General features: G+C 31.3%; 3 protein-coding genes and 1 non-coding gene across 5 annotated transcripts; 2 read left to right on the top strand and 2 right to left on the bottom strand.

Moving 5' to 3' along the window:
* Positions 1 to 652: 652 nt before the first annotated feature.
* LOC113865402 (class 10 plant pathogenesis-related protein 2D-like) lies at positions 653 to 2,305 on the bottom strand. The gene is made up of 2 exons (XM_027499913.1): positions 2,039 to 2,305; positions 653 to 1,135 (listed from the first exon to the last, which is right to left on the bottom strand). Exons 1-2 carry the CDS (start codon positions 2,217 to 2,219, stop codon positions 840 to 842), a joined length of 477 nt encoding a protein of 158 aa, XP_027355714.1. The 5' UTR covers positions 2,220 to 2,305; the 3' UTR covers positions 653 to 839.
* A 4,149-nt stretch (positions 2,306 to 6,454) lies between these two features.
* On the top strand, positions 6,455 to 8,888 carry LOC113852250. Its single transcript, XM_027482488.1, has 6 exons — positions 6,455 to 6,736; positions 7,015 to 7,226; positions 7,933 to 8,218; positions 8,300 to 8,385; positions 8,477 to 8,568; positions 8,644 to 8,888. Exons 1-6 carry the CDS (start codon positions 6,455 to 6,457, stop codon positions 8,886 to 8,888), a joined length of 1,203 nt encoding a protein of 400 aa, XP_027338289.1.
* A 211-nt stretch (positions 8,889 to 9,099) lies between these two features.
* LOC113866027 (protein DEHYDRATION-INDUCED 19 homolog 7) lies at positions 9,100 to 12,885 on the bottom strand. 2 transcript variants are annotated; one of them, XM_027500917.1, is made up of 5 exons: positions 12,713 to 12,885; positions 12,497 to 12,633; positions 12,050 to 12,142; positions 10,814 to 11,058; positions 9,100 to 10,482 (listed from the first exon to the last, which is right to left on the bottom strand). In XM_027500917.1, exons 1-5 carry the CDS (start codon positions 12,777 to 12,779, stop codon positions 10,374 to 10,376), a joined length of 651 nt encoding a protein of 216 aa, XP_027356718.1. In that variant the 5' UTR covers positions 12,780 to 12,885; the 3' UTR covers positions 9,100 to 10,373. The 2 variants fall into 2 exon arrangements, with proteins under 2 accessions (XP_027356718.1, XP_027356726.1); XM_027500925.1 differs by having other exon boundaries at positions 10,814 to 11,064; positions 12,065 to 12,142.
* Positions 12,886 to 13,017: 132 nt separating this feature from the next.
* Positions 13,018 to 13,091, top strand: TRNAT-AGU. The gene has a single exon. It is a non-coding gene; the product is annotated as a tRNA-Thr (tRNA).
* Positions 13,092 to 19,357: the final 6,266 nt, after the last annotated feature.

The raw sequence follows: 19,357 nt of genomic DNA, 5'->3' as shown, positions 1-19,357 counted from the left end.
AAATAAAAATTAATATGATCCTCACATTTTAGTAAAATTTTAGTTTTATTCCCTTCAAATGAATTTTTTTAATTTTTATTTTTTATAAGCTTTTGTTTTTAGTCTCTAATGTAATTAAACCAAAAATTATCATGTGACAATATTTAAATCGACAAGATTATTATTGGAGACAAAAACAAAATTTTTTATAAAAATAAAGAGCAAAACAAAAAAAATTATATAAAAGAATTAAAACTAAAATTTTTCTAAAATATGAGGGGAAAAAAAGCATGTTTAAGCCAAAATTAAAATTATATTTATCATATTTACCAGCACTAATTATTTTAATTTTCCATTTCCTGCACTTCAATGTTACCATTATTTTGAAACATCGGATATTACTCCTCTTAAGTGGGTCTACATTATTGTCAACATCTTACTTTTCTTGTCCATTTGCAGTTGTATTCAGATGAATAGTTTTTGGATCAACACTATATCCGTAAGTATAAACAACAAACTTGGAGAAAATATTCACTATTTTTTACCTTATCCTTTTCTTTTAATATTTATTTAAAGTAAAATGAGATAATATTAATAGAATGAGAAGACAACACAGTTAAATAAATTTATGATTTTTACCATTTATTTAAAACTTAAAATGAACCATTTTAAGAACGGGAAGTATATTTTCTGTCATTGAAATTTATTGAAGTGAGATACACATGACATTGAATCTCACAATTCCACGCCAAAGGGGAAAAAAAGAGAGAGAATTACATTGGGAGCCAAATGAAGCACACACTGGATAAAAAGCAAGAACACCATGTATAAGCAAGCACTTAGTTATAGGATTGATTTATTTAGTTGTAACCAGGATTGGCCAAAACATAACCCTCAAGGGCCTTGAAAAGAGCATCACCCTTGGCTTTGCCACTCTTGAGCTCCTCTTCACTGGGTTTGGTATCGCCTTTGGTTTGGTACTTTACAGTGATTTTTGCAATTGATCCTCCATTGGAGCCTGCAACCAACTTGGCCTCGAATGAGATCTTCTCCACTGTTTCTGGCAACCCCACACCTCCAATGATGCTGTAGTTGTATCCCAAATTTGCTTCATCAATTGCTTCAATTTTGTGCAGCACGTACTTCGTTTGCCCGTCTGCACATCATTGATTGGTTTCACAATCACAAACATCATCACCATTATTTTTTGTTTTCTTCATCAATTATTTCATCAGAATTTATAACAATACCATAGAGTATACATGCACTCTACAATATAAACTACTGGTTAGACTATTGATTTTTTTCCCATCGTTAGTATAAATTGTGTTTAGTATAATTATAGTTTTTTTAACGTGTCTAAGCAAGCACAATAAAAATCTATATATAATAATTTTTGTATTAAAAGTCATATGACATCACATGATTCGATGTTTAATATTAAATGCTACATTTTTTTATAAAAATTATTTCGTCTAATCTTATTTATAATAAATAAATAACTAATTTATCAAAATAAATAAAAAGTATTTACATCTCATAAATTTATATATTCATATGCATGAGTAATGAATAAGTGTTTTTTAACACATATCTCACAATAAACAAGGAATATAAAAAAATTAAAATTATTACATTTATAAAAAAAAAAAAAATTTATAGTTTGGACTAAAAAATATAATAATTATTTTTTATAAATAAAATCAGAGAAAGTATTATTTATTAATTTTTTATTGTATTCTTAAATAGATATTGAAAAAATTAGTATATATATTTTAGATCTATATTAGCAACATAATATATCATATTAAAAATACGATGTATTAATATATACTCTATATCAATTGTTAATATGATATATGATACTATTAACGTATACCTATAACATCTATCATGACATTTCTATCTCAGTTAGATGAGGTTTATACTAAAAAGGATAAGCCTCACAATTACTTTGTATGCATATAATTTCTTTTAGTGGTATATATATATATATATATATGGAGAGAGAGAGAGAGAGAGAGAGAAAGCATAATATTGAAGTAACATATTAACTGACCCTCAACGAAAGTGAGCTTCTTGATGGTTCCGGGGCCACCATTTCCTTCAACGGTTTCAACACTCTTGATGGCTTCAACAGCCTTTGGGATGAGAGTATCAGCATCTTTAACCAAAGCTTTGTAAAGCTTGGCTGGTGGCACAACTGAGGTGGCCTCGTCTTGGAAAGTAACAACGCCCATTATGATGATGATGATGATGCCTTAGCTAACACAAGGAGAATGAAATTGATTGTGTCAAAATAAGAGGTTAATTGGTTGCCTTGTGTGGTTTATGAGTAGAGTTGAGGCTGCTATTTATAGCAGCTGAACCAGTATCCCCATTGCTTATACGATAATGTGAAAATGCTGACTCATACGAGCTGGTTCGTTGTTGGACCCTTGTTTTCTTTTCAGACTAATTTAGGATAACACGAAATATTTCATTTTTAGAGGATATATAATTATTTTTTTTATCAGCTTTATATTATTTGCATCACTATTTTAAACATCTATATCATATGTTTATGTATTATCACATTTATTTATATATATTTTTCTCACGTATCACATCAAAACCTATAGTGTCTGCTTGTGTGGATATTGAAACACCATCTTTATATAATTTTACATAAAAGTTGATTCAAACTTCCAGAACTCTCAATTTTATATATCTTTCTAATGAATCCCTATGCGAGTATAAATTCAGTTTTGTTGCATAAAATTTTACATTATACTCTTTTGCACGTGGTTTTGCACAAGACTTCAGACTGTCGTTAGCTAGTTTGGACTTTGGAGTCTAGGAATTCAATAAATTGGAGTATGTAAGAATTAGTTAAGTAGTTAATGATATAAATATTATGCCAGTTCACACACTATTTAACTATAATTAATCAACGGATTCATGGTAGTATTTTGATTTTTAAGTAGTTAATAATAAATAAACTCTTTGATTAATAAAAGTACTGAGTGGTACGTGCCCGGGAGAGCCGGTTTGTCCCGTATAGGCACACGTGTTCAAATCCTGCTGGATCCATATCTTGAAAAGAAAATGTTTAATTTGAGCACCGAGTTGAGATATTAAACTTTTCTACTTAATATTTTGTAACAAAATATATTCTATTATAAATTGTAATACAAAATATAATCAACGCATCATGCTTGTTAACAATATATTATTTTAAATTTATACTCAAGAAAGTTGAAAGATGGTCAGTGAGATTGTTTGAGAGTGAGCCTTTTAATTAATTAAGTTATTAGTTTCTCGTATTAAAAAAATGTAATACAAATTATTGTTGTATGAACAAAAATTTCATCTTGAAGACAGAGTGTGTGTGTGTGTGTGCGCATTATGATACTTAAAATATTATTACGTGTATAGTATTCCTATTTCAGTTTATTGACTTAAAAGGGATGATTAAAATATTAATGAGAAAATTAGTGGAAGCAATTATATATTGTAAATAAATAATAAAACAGAATATAAAATGATCATACTTTTCTGGAAAATATTTCGTGGAGACCGGTCCAGTACTTTTATTACTACTGGGATAATTAATAATCTTTGGATGATGCTTTATTCTTGAAAAAAGTAACAGAGTAGATTTTAAGGTGAACCAGAAGAATTTTATGCTCTAGTCAAAGATTGTGAACTGAACATTCAAAGAATCTGAACATGTATTCAAAAACTGTGTACTCCTTGTATTGAACGTTGCAGCTTAATTTCTTCTACACAAATAACATTACTCCAAAAGTTGTAAGTGTTGAGTGAAAGCAGAAAAGGAAGAGGAAATTGGGGAGTGTTGCAGCTAGTCTTCACAGACGCCATTCTAGAACGCTGGACCAAATTCAGGTTGCAATGACGAGAAAATTACATACATGGGACATTGTTGACACTAATGATATTTTGGATATAGAAATAATCTGTTTCTAATTTCTCTTTCTCTGTCACACACTCTGCAATGTATACGAAATGTCATGAAATTTTTTCAAAACCTCCAGAAAATTGCACATTTTTTCTCAAAATAGTAATATTTATCTTTTATATAATTTTTAATTAAAAATTTATTAAATAAAGAAAATTAATAAAATTTACTTGGATTTTAGGCTTTAATTAAAAAAAAAGAGAGCTATGCCCAAATCGCGTTGAATTTGACATCTCAATCCAAAATATGTGACAACCTATAAAATTAAAACAAAAAAAAGTTGGCGACCTTATTAGGCTAAGATCACATAAGTTGGCTTTTAAGTCCTGAAAATGTCATAATTTAATATTATATCATTAATTTTGTCAAATTTATTTAATAAATCATTAATATATTTTAGTTAAAAAAATAAAATTAGGTAATAAAGAATTTAAAATTAGTACTTTAAAAGTCTAATTATATATTTTATCAGGTCATGTAACACTGATTGTCTGAAGTAAATAAAGAAAACATTTGCCCTACAAAGGTTTTTGGTCTAGCCCAAAATGGTACAATTTTTTTGACAAGGCCTGAATGGCACATATCATTATCATCATCTTGGACATAACTTCCTCTATAAGCTGACAAGCCCAAAACAACCTTGTCTTGGGTCATGAAAGATTAACTCGCCCTCTTCGGGTGACCCACCTTGTAACTTGGAGCCCGCTCACTGCATTGACAAACTTAATCCATGTAGTGTATGTATTTTAAGAATTCAAACCAAATTGAATCTAATTTCTTAGGAATCAAAATGAACATTTATTCATTTTCTTTCTAACCTAAAAATTGGGAATCTTTTTCACCAAAAAGAGAGAAACATTTGAAATTTGACCTTCCAATCCAAACTTAAAATGAAAAAGAAAAAAATTCAGTTTAAAATTAAAAAATATCATTTTGATTGTGTCACAGTTACCAATATAATTAAGGTATTTTGAGAACTTTTGTAATTAATTTTTGTCAATAATATAACTTAAAAATTCATCAACAAATTGTATAGATTTATTTATTGATGTAATTGTTTCTAATAGATTATATTACATAACACAGGAATCTAATTTTGTCTGAAAAAATAAATTTTTTTTATTAAGAGGCCGCAAGACCATTTCTTGATTTCATGTCAAATTTTTTTAGAAAAAAATTAGCTGAATTAAGGCAATTGAGGAAATCATTTTTATTTGGAACGTGATACCTAATCAATTGAAAAAAAAAATTCAATAGTTTGTAATTAATAACTCGTGAAATAGTACCATTTTTTTTATATCAAAAAGTGTCATAATGTCTAAGATGAATTCTTTGATAATCATTTTGATATTGATAAAAAAAAAACTATTAGATGGTCATCTGGTTAATTTTAATATTTTTAGAAAACATTATTTTAATAAATAGGTCCAATAAGTCACTCACAACAGATTTAGAGTTGCTTTATATATATAGATCATCATGGAATCACAATAAAAAGGAAAGATCAATACATATTTGCTTTTTGTCTCAATGGCAACTATGGGTGGACATTGAAGCTTTTTGTTTTTCTTGTGAAGAAGCAACTTGGAGCTTGGCAGTTTGATTCAGGATAAAGGACTTTTTTGTGTGTATTTATTATTTATAATTATCAAATAATTTTATACAAATATTACAAATATATATAAAAATTATTTATTAATTAAAAATATTATAATAAAATTTATTTTTTTTATAATTATTAAAAACTTGAATTCAGATCTATTCAAATACGAACTCAAATATGTTCTAAATTATAACAAATTAAAATTAGAGTAAATTATATTTATAAAATTAATAAATTTTAATAAACAAACTTTCCCTTAATCATTAAAATATTTTTATTTTCTGAAATATATTTTCTCACTTTTCACCAACAAAATCAGCAACAGCATTCAGTAACAAAAAAAAAAAAAAACATAACTTGAATCTCCAAAACACGAAGCATTATATTCCATTGCCTTCCCCGTTCCTTGCTCGGTTATTCAAATTGGATACCTTTTTTATACTTTATTATAATTTTTTTACTCTTAATGTGTTTTAATTCTCTCTGAATTTCATTTACTTTAACGGTATTAATTATACATTTTATGTTAAATTTCATGTTTTTAACGTGAATTTAAACTCACACTCGGTTTTTAACATAAATAATCGAAGCCAGAAAACACTGTTCTGAAAACTTGAGACAAGTTCTGTTCTGGTTTACTTAAGTCACTTGAAAAGTGAAAACAATGCAACATAACAGAAACGTGTTGCACTTGCACTCTCTAACCTAACCCCGTAACGGGTTTATATGTACTTTGTGATTTCTAGACCCTTCCAGAATCCAGACGCACGCACTCTTTTTTAAGAAATAAAGGGAAAAGCAAAAAACAATAATAATAAATACCTTTGTTTTCTGTTTTTGGTCTCTATTATCCCAACGTCGTTGTTTCCTAGTTCCAACTAACTGTCAGCGCCCGAACTCATTTGTCGTCAATGTCGGTCTCCGGTGGCGCCGCCGTCGCCGGTGGGAACATTAGGAGGAACCATCGTTGCCTCGGCGAGAACCGTTTCTACAGCCCGCCACTGTTGCGGAAATACAGACAGAAGCACGAGCATGAACAGGAGAAGAAGCATGGGTCAAAGTTGTCGGAGAAGGGACCTGGTACCTCTTCCGATTGTTCCGTTTCTTCGAGTGGAACAACATGTGATGTCTCCAATTTGTGTCGGTTTTTGGAGCACGCCACACCACATGTTCCCGCTCAATATTTTCCCGTGGTAAATTAATTTAAAGCCTTTCAATTTTCAAATGATATATGAGTTTATGGATTTTTATTCTGCTTTGAAGTTTGAGCAGTTCAGTTTTCTTAATTTGAAGTAAAGAATTAGGATTTATAATAAAATTCATGTTTAATTTATGGATTAGGATATACTTAAGGATTGAGGTAATACTAATGCAATCAAAGTGGTAGAGTTGTTTTGAGGTGGTGTTAGTTTTTTAGGTTGGTTTGAAAAGGGCTTTGTTTTTGGGCTTATTGGTGTGTGGGAATGAACAGAGAAGCAAGAGGAGATGGAAAACCATGGAGGGAGAGTTGCATCCGTACTTTGTGCTTGGGGACTTGCGGGAATTTTTCAAGGAATGGAGTGCATATGGGGCTGGTGTGCCTTTGCTGTTGAATGGAAATGAATGTGTCACACAGTATTACAATGTCTCCTTGTCTGCCATTCAGCTTTATATTGATCCATTAAAGCCTTCCCCGCGGTTAAGGTCAGTGTTCTATACAAACATGCTCTAACTGCCCTCTATTGGATATCTTCCTTGATTTACAATGTTGGCCAAGAAGTCCATGTCATTTTGTCCATAAATTTGGAGTTAGCTGAATAAGACAATAGTAAACTTGTGGATCAAGGGCATGTAATCCTAACCCGTGTTGAGTGTCACAATAAAGTGACTATTAGTACTGGAGCATGCCTCTGCTGTCCTGTGCTACTAAGTTAATGTGTGTAATATTATTTTACTCCTATTTGTAATTTAGTTTATCACATGTTTGCTGTGTTTGTCTTTTTGGTGGAATTTAGCATATTTGCATGACTGTACATTCTTCAGTGATCTATGAAATATTCCGTTAATAATACTGTTATCAGATGTCACTCGGACACTATTTTATCATGTTGCCCATAACCTTAGTATTGCCAGAATATGAATATTCAAAATGCCATTCAACAGGATGCATGTTTAACCTATAAGTTTATAATGCTAGCCACAATCATTTATATGCTAGGATTCAGAATGATGAGACTACTTTATCGTTTTTCCCGTTATCAGTTTTTTGTTCTTTTTTCAAATGATAGGCACCCATGTCCTACCCTTTTTCCTTACATCAGTTTACCACTTTGACTGAATCACAATACTTTGCAAACTGCTTATTTTTTGTCTAATCAATGGTTTCATTCTTGTTTCCATCGTATTACAGGAGACCTAGTCAGGGGAGTGACTCTGAATCAGCTAGAGAGACCAGCAGTGATAGCAGCAGTAGCTATTGTTGTGAAAGAGGGGTAAAGAGTGTGGTTCATGGCAGTCGGAACCAGCGTGACATGTCAGATGCAAGCAATCATGGTCTGGAAAGAGTTTCAGTAAGAAGTAAATCTTTAATGGGTTCATCAAGTGATGAGACTGAAAGCTCCACCCCACCTGGTCAGCTTATATTCGAATACTTTGAGCATGAAATACCTTATAATCGTGAGCCATTAGCGGATAAGGCAAGACTGATATCCTTTGGTTTCCCACGGAGATTATGTCACTTTTCAATCCTAATATAGATTCATATTTCTTGCCTCCAGATTTCTGATCTTGCACGTCAATTTCCTGAGTTGAAGACCTACCGGAGCTGTGATCTTTCACCTGCAAGTTGGCTTTCATTGGCTTGGTAAGTTTCATCTCATTCTTTTGGTTGATGTGATTGTTAGGGTTGGATAATTACTAATTTGAAACGATTTGTGCCTGTATATATTATGAAGGTATCCAATATATAGAATACCTACTGGTCCCACACTACAGAGCCTGAGCGCCTGCTTCCTGACCTTCCATTCCCTGTCAACAGCTTTGGAAAGTATGTGTTGCTGCCTTTGTTGAGTGTATGTGCTGTACGTGTAGGGGTATTAATTATAACTGTTATTTGAATCAGGTCCGAATAATGATGGGTTTCATCGTCATTGTTCAAGAGGTAGGGACATGTCATCCAAGTTATCTTTACCAGTTTTTGGGCTTGCCTTTCATAAGTTGAAAGTTTCTGTCTGGGATCCTGATGGAGTTTCTGAAAGTCAGAAAGCCAATTCTCTGCTGCGAGCTGCTGACAACTGGATTAGGCTGTTGCAAGTTAACCAACCCGATTACAGTTTCTTTATGTCTCCTCATTCATATCGGAGATGAAGACTTTCTTTAAGCTGAAGCAACACAACTCCCAACTCCCAGCTTATGCGATACCTGTCCAGTGTGGTAAACCTCTGCTATCGTTCCACCAGGACCACTTGTTTTCTTAGAATAGAACGGCAATGGCAGGGTTATCACTTTAGTGAAGGAGGGATTCATGGAAGAATGGTGGTATTAAAAATTGTTGATGCTGATTCGTATTATAAGCTGCTGTAGAGGATGCAAGGCCTCTAACCAACAGTTTCTGCTTCTTTCCTGAAGAGAAATAATGAATAGAATGAAGGAAACAACTGGATATGAAGAAACTAAAATGTTAAAAATATAATTTCAGAAATATATTCATTGTAAATTTAGCTCCAAGGGATTGATTGAGTGAATTGGTTGAGTGAAGCAAGAGAGAGTCTTGCATCTGACTTGTCTCCTTGAAGTGAGGTCGATGCAAATCTTCTTTGAGTGTTCTTAAAGCTCAAGGACATTGATAACTAAAGGCCGAGTAATTGTAACAATTGAGTTTAAATATATTAATATTTCTTTTTAAAACTACTTTTGTAGAGGTTTCATATATTTTGAAAACTTGAATCATTAATGAAACTTCAACAAAGTAAAAACTTGTGAACATAAGTCATCCTTCCCTACCTACATATGTAGGAATTGCGTAATATTAAAAGCATTTATTCTCTTTAAAAATCTTTCTCTATAAATTGTGAAAAAAAAAAAACGGCTTTAAAGTAATTTAATTTAAAAACGCACTAACTTGTTTAAAATTGTCTTTTCGGTAGATTAAAAAAGCCTTATATTTTCTATCCTTGCCTTTACATATATTAATTAAAATGCAAAAATATATTAGTAAAAAAAATATTTTTAATATTATATCAAAGCAGAGATTTTTGTAAAATACATTTATAGTTTTCTGTATTCAAACATATTTAATAACTTTCTTACGTTAATGCAACGTAAACAATGACATTTTGAAACGAAGTAAATAAGTATAACCAACTTGTGCTTGGTCCCGGACTCCACCGTTTAATATAAATACATTTTGTTTATGTACTTTTAAAATATTTAATAACTTTCTTACCCGTTAAACTTAGTCCTATTAACACCACTTCACGTCAAGCTTACCACAATAAATATACAGTTATTGTGGAAGATTAGCTCAAATTGACACTCTAGTGTCCCTTACCATTTTTCATGAGCAAATTCTTAAAGACAAATCTGAAAAACGAAAAATTGCTCTAGATTGTACTGTGCAATTGGTCCCGTGCTCGTTGAACAAATTTTATTTCCATTAGTTATTCGGAACTAGCATAGAACACAAACAGGATAAAAAAGGTTGCATTTTATGAACATAGCTATAGATACACTACATATTTATCCGATACCAACTGCCACTTCGTATCATTATGAATAAACTCTCTCTCTCTCGTGCTTTATATTACAGCTCCTGCTCCTAACACAGTAATGGCATACGAGCTAAAAATTGGGTCATAATTTATCATCAAGAATGGTGGACATCAATAGCCCTTGCACGAAATCAAACCTCCGAGACTTCTCTACTTGATCCTCTTCCGACAGCTGTATCTGTTGAGGTTTTCTGAAACCACACAATATTGTCAGATCAGATGTTAATGAAAAATTGTGAACGACGAAAAGAAAGGAAGGGTTTTGGAGCAGTATGACACGGTACTAAAATCATGTATAACTGTTCAAGTCATTTGAAACCAAGGCATCACTCCTTACTAAACTCAACGGATGATCAGCTACTTTTGCAAAACAAAATGACAAATTTAACCACACAGATTATAAGAACAACAGTTATAGCAACCTGCACATGCATCCAATACTTAAATTTCCTTCAAAAATAAAACCCCTTCACTTCTCAAGCAATGTAAAGCTTTATCAAACAGCAATATCAACATTCTTACCTTTCCACGAAATATTCTTCTGAGCTTTCTTTCACGATGGCATCTTCAATGGAAGAACGAGGTACAATTTCATCAGCCACAACTGGGTTAAACATAAATGAAGACAACAAAGGATCAGGCTCAGAATTGGAAGAAGCTATGTACGAAGAACCTCCGAGTAGGGACTGCAAGGCTCCTTCTCGTAACTCTTTTCTCAATATAGAAAATGTTGAACTAGGGCCTCCTTTCCTGACTCTCCTTCTACGCTGCACGTAATTTCTAGTTATGAAAAACCTTTGAACTCTCAAAGCAATCTATAACATTTGGCCAAAAGAATATACTTGAAATGAAGCTATTATATGAGGCAACGATTTGTGTTGCATACATTGAAAAAGACACACCAGAGACAGCTCAAAATACTACTATTTAACAATTCTGAAATCACTAGAATAACTACACAAAATTATTAGCCACATTGGAAAATTTTAAATTGTTCAGACAAAGCATACTCGCGAGGCAAGTAACCTCTATTCCGCACTTAAAATATTCCTCACTTCAAGTAACTCCTATCATTCTTCAAATATTCCACATAATGATGAATGGGTATCTACAAATGTTTGGCATTATGTTTCACTATTTCAGAGTGTTGTGTATATAGAAATTTAATTTTCTAACAAATTACAGTATCTCTCTTCACTTGATATGCGCACAAGTTTTCAAACTGCATGAGCATCAAAAAATTTAAATGCCTGTTTAAAATTATGGTTTTGTTAACATTTGCTCACATGGTTGATTTATTTACTTTTTTGTTTAGACTACAGGTGTCTTCCACATGAGGCAACCTCATTGGGTAGGGCAGAAATAAATGGTAAAGTTCTCCTCTGACTAAGCTAGAACAAACTTGTACTAGTTGATCCACACACTTTGTGGTCATATGGTTGATTTTAAACAATTAAAATTAGATTAATATTGAAAATAAAAATTGCTGAACTTATGCTGCTTTGCATTTCTCAGATGGTAAATACTTTTTTCCTATAAAAATATTCCACCTTTTTTAATTGTTTAAAACCGTTCTTAACGGTAATGTTACCTAACCAGTGAAAATTATCATATAACTAGAGTAGGATGAAACCTTTAACTGACCCCCCCCCCCCCCACCCCAACACACACACACGTGTAACTAGAAATCTGGCTGCTGCACGGAAAATAAGAAAAGACCTAATTAAAAGAGGCGAATTGAACATCAAATAAATCAACCCGCAAAAAGGATATCCTCAAAAAGTTCCCATGTTGCGTGGTAATATGTGCGACAAGGTCTGTTCCCACCTTTTTCCCGCAAACGGGACAAACCTGAAAATACAAGCAATCCAAGCATCAATCAGAGTCAGTAGACAAACAGCCAAAACAAAAGCAAGAAAACTTCAGACAAATAAATACTCTCTCAAAATAGACACTAACTAAAAACACCATGCCTCACAAAGAACACAATTTTATTATCCAGCAGAGAAACATAACTTGTTCAAGTACCACGCAGACTCATTCACTCATCCTCAGTGAACCACTTAGAGGAATCGAGAGCAACAATAATAAATAATACACAACCGATTAAATTAATAATTTTTCCCTATGATTACTAATTGGAATTATTTAATAAGTTTGCGTAGGTACACGGTAACAATTGAAAAGAAAAAGAGGAAAGCGGACCCCGTTTTTGGCTTGGAGAGGATGGTGGTCGTCAATGTGGCAACAGAGGGAAACGACGTCGTAATCCTCGGCACAGAAAGGGCAGAGAAACTCCGCCCTGAAATCATCGCCTCCTTCGCTATCCTCCACATACAGATCTACAACAACACGAATTGGTTATACAACAATCTGAATCCGATAGAGAAAACGAAATCAAAAGCAGAGAAATAAATAAACCAGATCGAGAATGATAGCGGCGTGAAGAAGTAGAAAGACGAGTGGAAATCCAGGAATCGGAGTCCATGGAACCCTAAGATTGAAATGTATGTGGGAGGAGCGACACCGAAGAGGGAGAGAGAGAGAGAGAGAGAGAGAGAGAGAGTTTGTGGCAGGGGGAAGAGAGAGTAAGTTGTCGTGTTATGTTATTTATACTATGGAAGTGATGACTAAGAAGACAAATTCCAATCCAGAAAATGCTTAACTATTGCAACGCGGGAACCAGTTTACCTACTTATATATATATTTGCTCTGAAAGTCAAGCAGCTCTCGTAGCTCAGTTGGTTAGAGCACCCGTTTAGTAAGCGGGAGGTCTTGAGTTCGACTCTCAACGAGAGCATTGTCGTTCTCCTTATTCCTTCTGTAGTAAGAAAACTCTTTTGCTACACAGCAAATCATGAAATATTTTTATGGGTGAGATGCCTTTCAATAAAGTAGAAATCAATTAATCAAACGATAGTGATCGATAAGTGATAAAAGTAAACAATAACACTACACATGTAAGTTGCAATGAAACAAGACTTGAGTTAGCTTCAAGCCTTCAATTCTTGATTATCTCGGGAGACCCCGGAAGATCTTTCAAAAAGGTCACTTGCTGAAAGATTCAAATCTTGTATCACCCTCCAAAATATTGCTGATCACAAGTTCAAATCTGGCATAGCCCTGTGACATGAAACTACTACTGGAATTTCATAATGTGCAGCAAGTGCTACTGATAGTTTCCTAGAGCCCCTTAAGCCTGTATATGAAATAATCATTATTTTTTGATAAGGAATAAGTGAAATCCATATACCTTTCAAATAGCCTGTGAAGGAACATGATATGAGTTTCGGGCAAATTTTTTGATCAAGAATCGGGAATCAAAGCTACGTGAATAAAATAAATATATCAGAATTATTTTTTGTTATATATAACAAATATATCGTAAAGTTATTTTCATTCTAAATTTCTCATTTTCTCACGCAAAACTGATCAACAAGCAATTATTTAGAGCATGTTTGTTTGTAATTTTTAATAGAGTTTTCTCTTTTTAAAAACTAGAAATACATGACAAAGGGTGCAAATTATATAAGCCAAACAAAGCATGAATATTAACCTATAATTGGAAGTGAAAGCACACAAACCTGGTTGCTTCACCGTCTCAGTAGTTATATATATTATGAACTTCAGAATTTGAAAGTACCAATTCAGGGTTTTGAAACACTATTAATATTGCCTCCTCGAAGATCCCGAATTGCAATTTCAATAATACAAGATCTCCATGTTGAAACCTGTGGTTTCTAGTTCTACATCAATTATGGATTCACAACTTGCTTCGAGTTTTGGTTCAACAATTCCTTCTTCAGCACTAAATATTCTATGTTTTTAAAATGAATCGATCTTGAATTATTTTTGGCGATTGATAGATATTTGAATACGTGAATCCTTGGCTTCCCGTAATTTGCATAATGATTCTAGCACTTGTAATCCTACACTTTTTTATAGTTGCCATATAAAACGAAGTGTATAATCCATTGCTAAAATGTCCATAATATGGTTCATTACCACGAGTTTAGCATCACAAACATATTGTTCAATGACTTCAAATGAAAAATACACATTCCATGCACTTAACATATCACCCTCTTACTGACAAAAGAAAATTAAGATAGAACCATGACACAACCCAAATCGCTATTGCTTGGTTTTATAAGTCGTATTATCTAGAATCATCTATACAAGGAAGTTGTGTTACATATAAAGACAAAATCTCCAAAATAAATACACATCAACTGTTTCATTCAACACACATAAAAATTGAAGACCCATACAGCGATTAAAACTGTTAACAATAGGGCTAAAAAATCTATATACAGACTTTAATTAATAAACTTAAGAAACAACCCAACACAAACATCAACACTAACTGGTACGTGATGTAGTGATTCAGTACTTCAGTCCTATTGTGTTCCACCTTAATTCTGTCATTTAATGCATAAAATAAAACGAATTATTTTAAAAATAGATAGAATTCATTAAAAAAATTCGCATGGAAGGGATATTTTCTTTTGTCCATATTGAAGAGATGAATCTCCTCTCTCTCTATCTCTCTCTTTTTTCTTTTTCTTTTTTTTTTTGTGAAGAGGGATGAAACGTCTCCAACATACGAACGATATATATGGGCCAAAATTTTCAAGTTTAGTCTAAACTTCGGGGATGTTAAATTCAAGTGAAACTGTGGCCCAAAACTATAAAAAAAACTACATGTTAGATAGACTCTATTGGATGGCCCAAAGGAAAAAAAAAGAAAAACCCCAAAGTGATGGCATATCATAACAGCTCTTTGTTGAGTACATAGTACATGATATTTTGTCTGATGCCACCAATTAGTACCTTGGTATGTTTTGGCAGCTGTCTAGCACAATAAAGACAATAAAGATAGAGTACATGTTATTATGTATTTGAATTTTGAATCCATTGAAAACCCGGAAAGTGAACTTCCTGTAGTGGCCAGATCAAAAATGAAAAAAATAAAATAAAATTCCCATAGTGGACAAGCTTTCTTAGGATTAACAAACCTATTATTAAACCCCCCCCCCCCCAAAAAAAAATATGGATAAAGCTGTCATTGAGCAAATTTCAATTAAAACAATCATATATAATAATTAGGTGTTAGCTTCGTCTTCATAAAGTAATATAAATTTTATTTAATAAAATTAAATTGTTAACATACATTATAAATTTAATTACATTAATGACACATTAAATTGATAAGTAATTTTGTTGATATAAAAAAACAATACATGTTATTAGTATATTCTACTATTAGTATAATACATCATATTATTAATGTAACTATGCAATATGTTAAGAGTTTAATTTTTATTAAACAAAAATTATATATATATATATTAACAAAGATAAATTTAATGCCTAACATTTTTTTTGGTTAAAATATTGCCTTATTTCAGTTTTTATACTTTCCTTTTGCTTTTTTAATCGTAGAGTAATGCCTTGTATACAGTTTTGTCTACAAAAATAAAAAGACAAGTTCTAAAATTTATGGAACTTCAGCAAAACGTCACATGGAAAGGAAAACAACTAGCTGTTTCTGCGTTTTGTGCAGATCCCTTTTTTTTTAATTATTTTAATAATATCAACTGTGAAATAATACATGAATTGGTTTGTACTAACGTTCGTGAACAATCCTTAAATAGGTTACTCTGTAAACGATATTAATATTGCACTCTGCATCGATCTATTTGTTCAATTTTCTGGATGTGATTTTTTTAATATTTAATATGTGTTTGAACATGCGTTTTCTTTTTGTCAGATGAAAGGAAAACCAAAGTTAAAAACAGAAAACTACTTTCCAAGTAACATTATTCTCATGGCATCTGCAACTAAATTGACTCAACATGATTTTATAAAATTATTTTTTGTTAAAAATTAAATTTGAAATCATATAAATTTTGTTTGGATAATAGGTCAAAAAAAGTTATTTTGGTAAAGAATGTTGTTTAGATGTTTTCACGTATAATTGTTTTGGGGGTGTATAATTACTAAATTAGATTTTAATGTGGAAGTATAATTTTTTTTTTAACGTTATAAATAATTATTTTGATATATTCATTAACAAATAAATGATAAATGTTTGTTTGCAATTGTTTTGAAACTGATGCTAATTTTTAATTTGCAGCATTTTTTTTAATTTGCAGAATTTTAGAGCATGACACATTGAAAAATAGAGAATAGTTTGGTGTGAATGTCTCAGACTATCACTATTGACCTTATATGTCAATTTTGGTTTTAGATTTATGTCTCTTTGCAGCTCTCTTGTTTCTCTCTTTCTTGAAAAATATTTACAGCTTTTCATCACAGCTCATTCTACTGTTATTGGTCTAGTATTCAATTTGCTGAGTCAATTTCATTTTTGTAACAGGTAAAGTAAAACATAAACAAAAAGTTATGGATTCATATGTTTGATGTGGATTCACTAGGACAAATCACATAATTGCAATCATACTATTCTTAAATAAAATCCTGTCAATTTTTAATTTTTTTTAGATAAATATATGATTTATTGACTTGTTTGTAGCGGGTCGTTTTTAAAGCCCATTGGGGCATTCCTAATTTTAGGGGCCCAAACCAGAGATGTCAGATCAAGTTGTCATGTACTTGCTAGCTCCTTTTTGCTTCATCAAAATTGGATAGCACTAAGCGTTCACAGTAGGTGCCATTTACAGTTTTCTTGAATGACACCATACCATTCAATTATTTTGACTCACTTTTCTTTATTGCCTTTAACTGTACCGCAATGGAGTTTTTGACTTTTAGCAATCATATTTTAAGATGCTATGATGAGTGACAGTTATGAAAAAAAAAGAAAGATAATTATTGTTTCAACCGGTGGAACACAGAGAGAACAAGGAGTACAATGCAATGTCAATATCCATGTTCTCTTCAAAAAAATATGCCATGGAGCACCATGTGCACTTTAAGGTGTTTATAAGAAATTGGAGCAAACAAATTGCTGATTCTTCACTTTAGCATATGCTCGCTGAATCCATCATATAATATATGCTAATTATAGCTTTTATAATCTTATTATTAAATTATGAAATCACACCTCATTTGCTACAAATTGTATCTCCCCAACATGCTAAACAAATTGTTGCTAATTAAGAATATTTCAAATGCTTTCATTATTACGGCTTAATTAGGCGTAAAGGTGGAGAAAGTAATCATAACTTTCCATGAAAAATGTTTGTCGGTGTGCATGGTAATGGCAATGGCATGGTTAATTTGTGGAAATGAATGTCCTATATATATTTGTATAACGAATAGGATTCAATCATGGTCCTATGATGACTATGTTGTGAATGAAACTTTTCCTTCTTTGTGGGCACACAGTGGGCTTGTTAGCAAGCACAGGTATGTTGTCTCACCTAGGAAAAAGCAAATGAGCATGGTGTTATATGTACTAGAATCGCATGACATGTGAATATTTTTAGAAGAATAAAATTATATGTAATCCACTGTGCACACATGCGAGGTCAAGAGAGAGGCTAAGCAACTCATAATGTTTGTACTATCAAGTTGCCAACTTGAACAGTTATATTATCTCGATCTGATGCACTTTCATCAGTGACATGTGCTCCACTACTTTCAATCCACCATCAGTTTACGAATCAAAAAAGATTTTTCACATCTATTGGGATGTATACATCTCAGGAGAAAAAAAAGGTACCAAAAAAAGAACAGAAAATAATCAAAGTGAAAGGTAGGAAATGGTACTACGATCAAAGAGAAAGATTTTGTTAGCCAGTGCTTTTATCGTTAAGGATAGGGAAAAAAAAAAGCAATTTTGATATACTGTTATAAAAATATTTGCATTATTAATTAATGAAATGTAATTTTTAAAGTAATTATTGTTAAAGTTAACGATTCTTTATTACGTGACAATTTATGATTGGATTATAGCGTAAGAAATATAATACTCTTAGAGTATTCTGAATAAATTCATGTAAAAGTAGTTTATTTTTTATGCACTGTTGATGTAAAATCTTTTACATTATTAACTCATTAAGAATCGTTTTACATATGACTTTTAACATAATTATTATAAAGATAAATAACTTTTTTTCATGTGTGATAATTTATGATTGAATACTAACATAAAAATATTTAAATTATTATTATAGTTTAAATAAATTTATTAAAAAAGTGTTAGCATTAATACCGTTTTTAACAAAAAAATCTCTTTTAACAAAAAATTTGTAAGATAAGGACAAAATTAAGAGTTCAAATAAAATTAAAATAGTCTTAAAAAGATTTTAATCAGAATACATTAATATACATAAAATTATATTATCATCTATTTATGGATTATTATATAGCTAAAAAAATTCATTTTTTTAATAATTATTTTTAAAATAATGTTTAGAGTGATTTTTAACCAGTTAATAATGTAAATGAAAATTTATCAAAATTACAAATTAATATATTGGAGCCATCACAGTATTTGAGTAATAATTTTGGTTTTAGGTTAAGTCCGAATTTACTATAAAATTTGTTTGAGTTCAAATTTAATCTAACAACGATCGCAAAATTAATATACCATGCAATTATGGAGGCAGTTGTTGTTTGAATCATCATACATTCTTTTAACCAGAAAATAAAAAATTATTATTTAAAACAAGGGAAAAACAAAGTCTCAGTATAATTTCTATTCAAATTACTTCTAAAAAATCGATATGATTTAGCCACATTAAAATAAGTGTTTCACTTTAGAAATAAAAAAAACGGACGAACTTGAGAAAATTAAATTTTAATAAATTCGTGTATATGTAATATTATGTATTGCTGATTTTTTTTGTTAGTAGTTGAGATTTCTTACTTAATTTTTCTTCTAATTTGAAAAGATAAAATATAAGAAGGGAAATATTTTCTTTTGATTTCCCACTTGAGTTAGCTTTGGACATGGATTGCGAACCTACACCTTTTGAACTAAAAATGAATCCAAGTTCTTGAAACCATTAACTTGTTTTAGCAGTAGTACCATGCACATAACCTATGCATCTCGATCTAGCCATGGAAATTGTATAGAAATTTGGTAGCTCTTCA

The sequence above is a fragment of the Abrus precatorius genome, unplaced genomic scaffold, assembly GCF_003935025.1.
Source record: "Abrus precatorius isolate BTA unplaced genomic scaffold, Abrus_2018 Scaffold10, whole genome shotgun sequence".
Lineage (NCBI taxonomy): Eukaryota > Viridiplantae > Streptophyta > Magnoliopsida > Fabales > Fabaceae > Abrus > Abrus precatorius.
The sequence above is the reverse complement of the archived record's forward strand: the minus strand, read 5'-3'. Positions and strand labels throughout refer to the sequence as shown.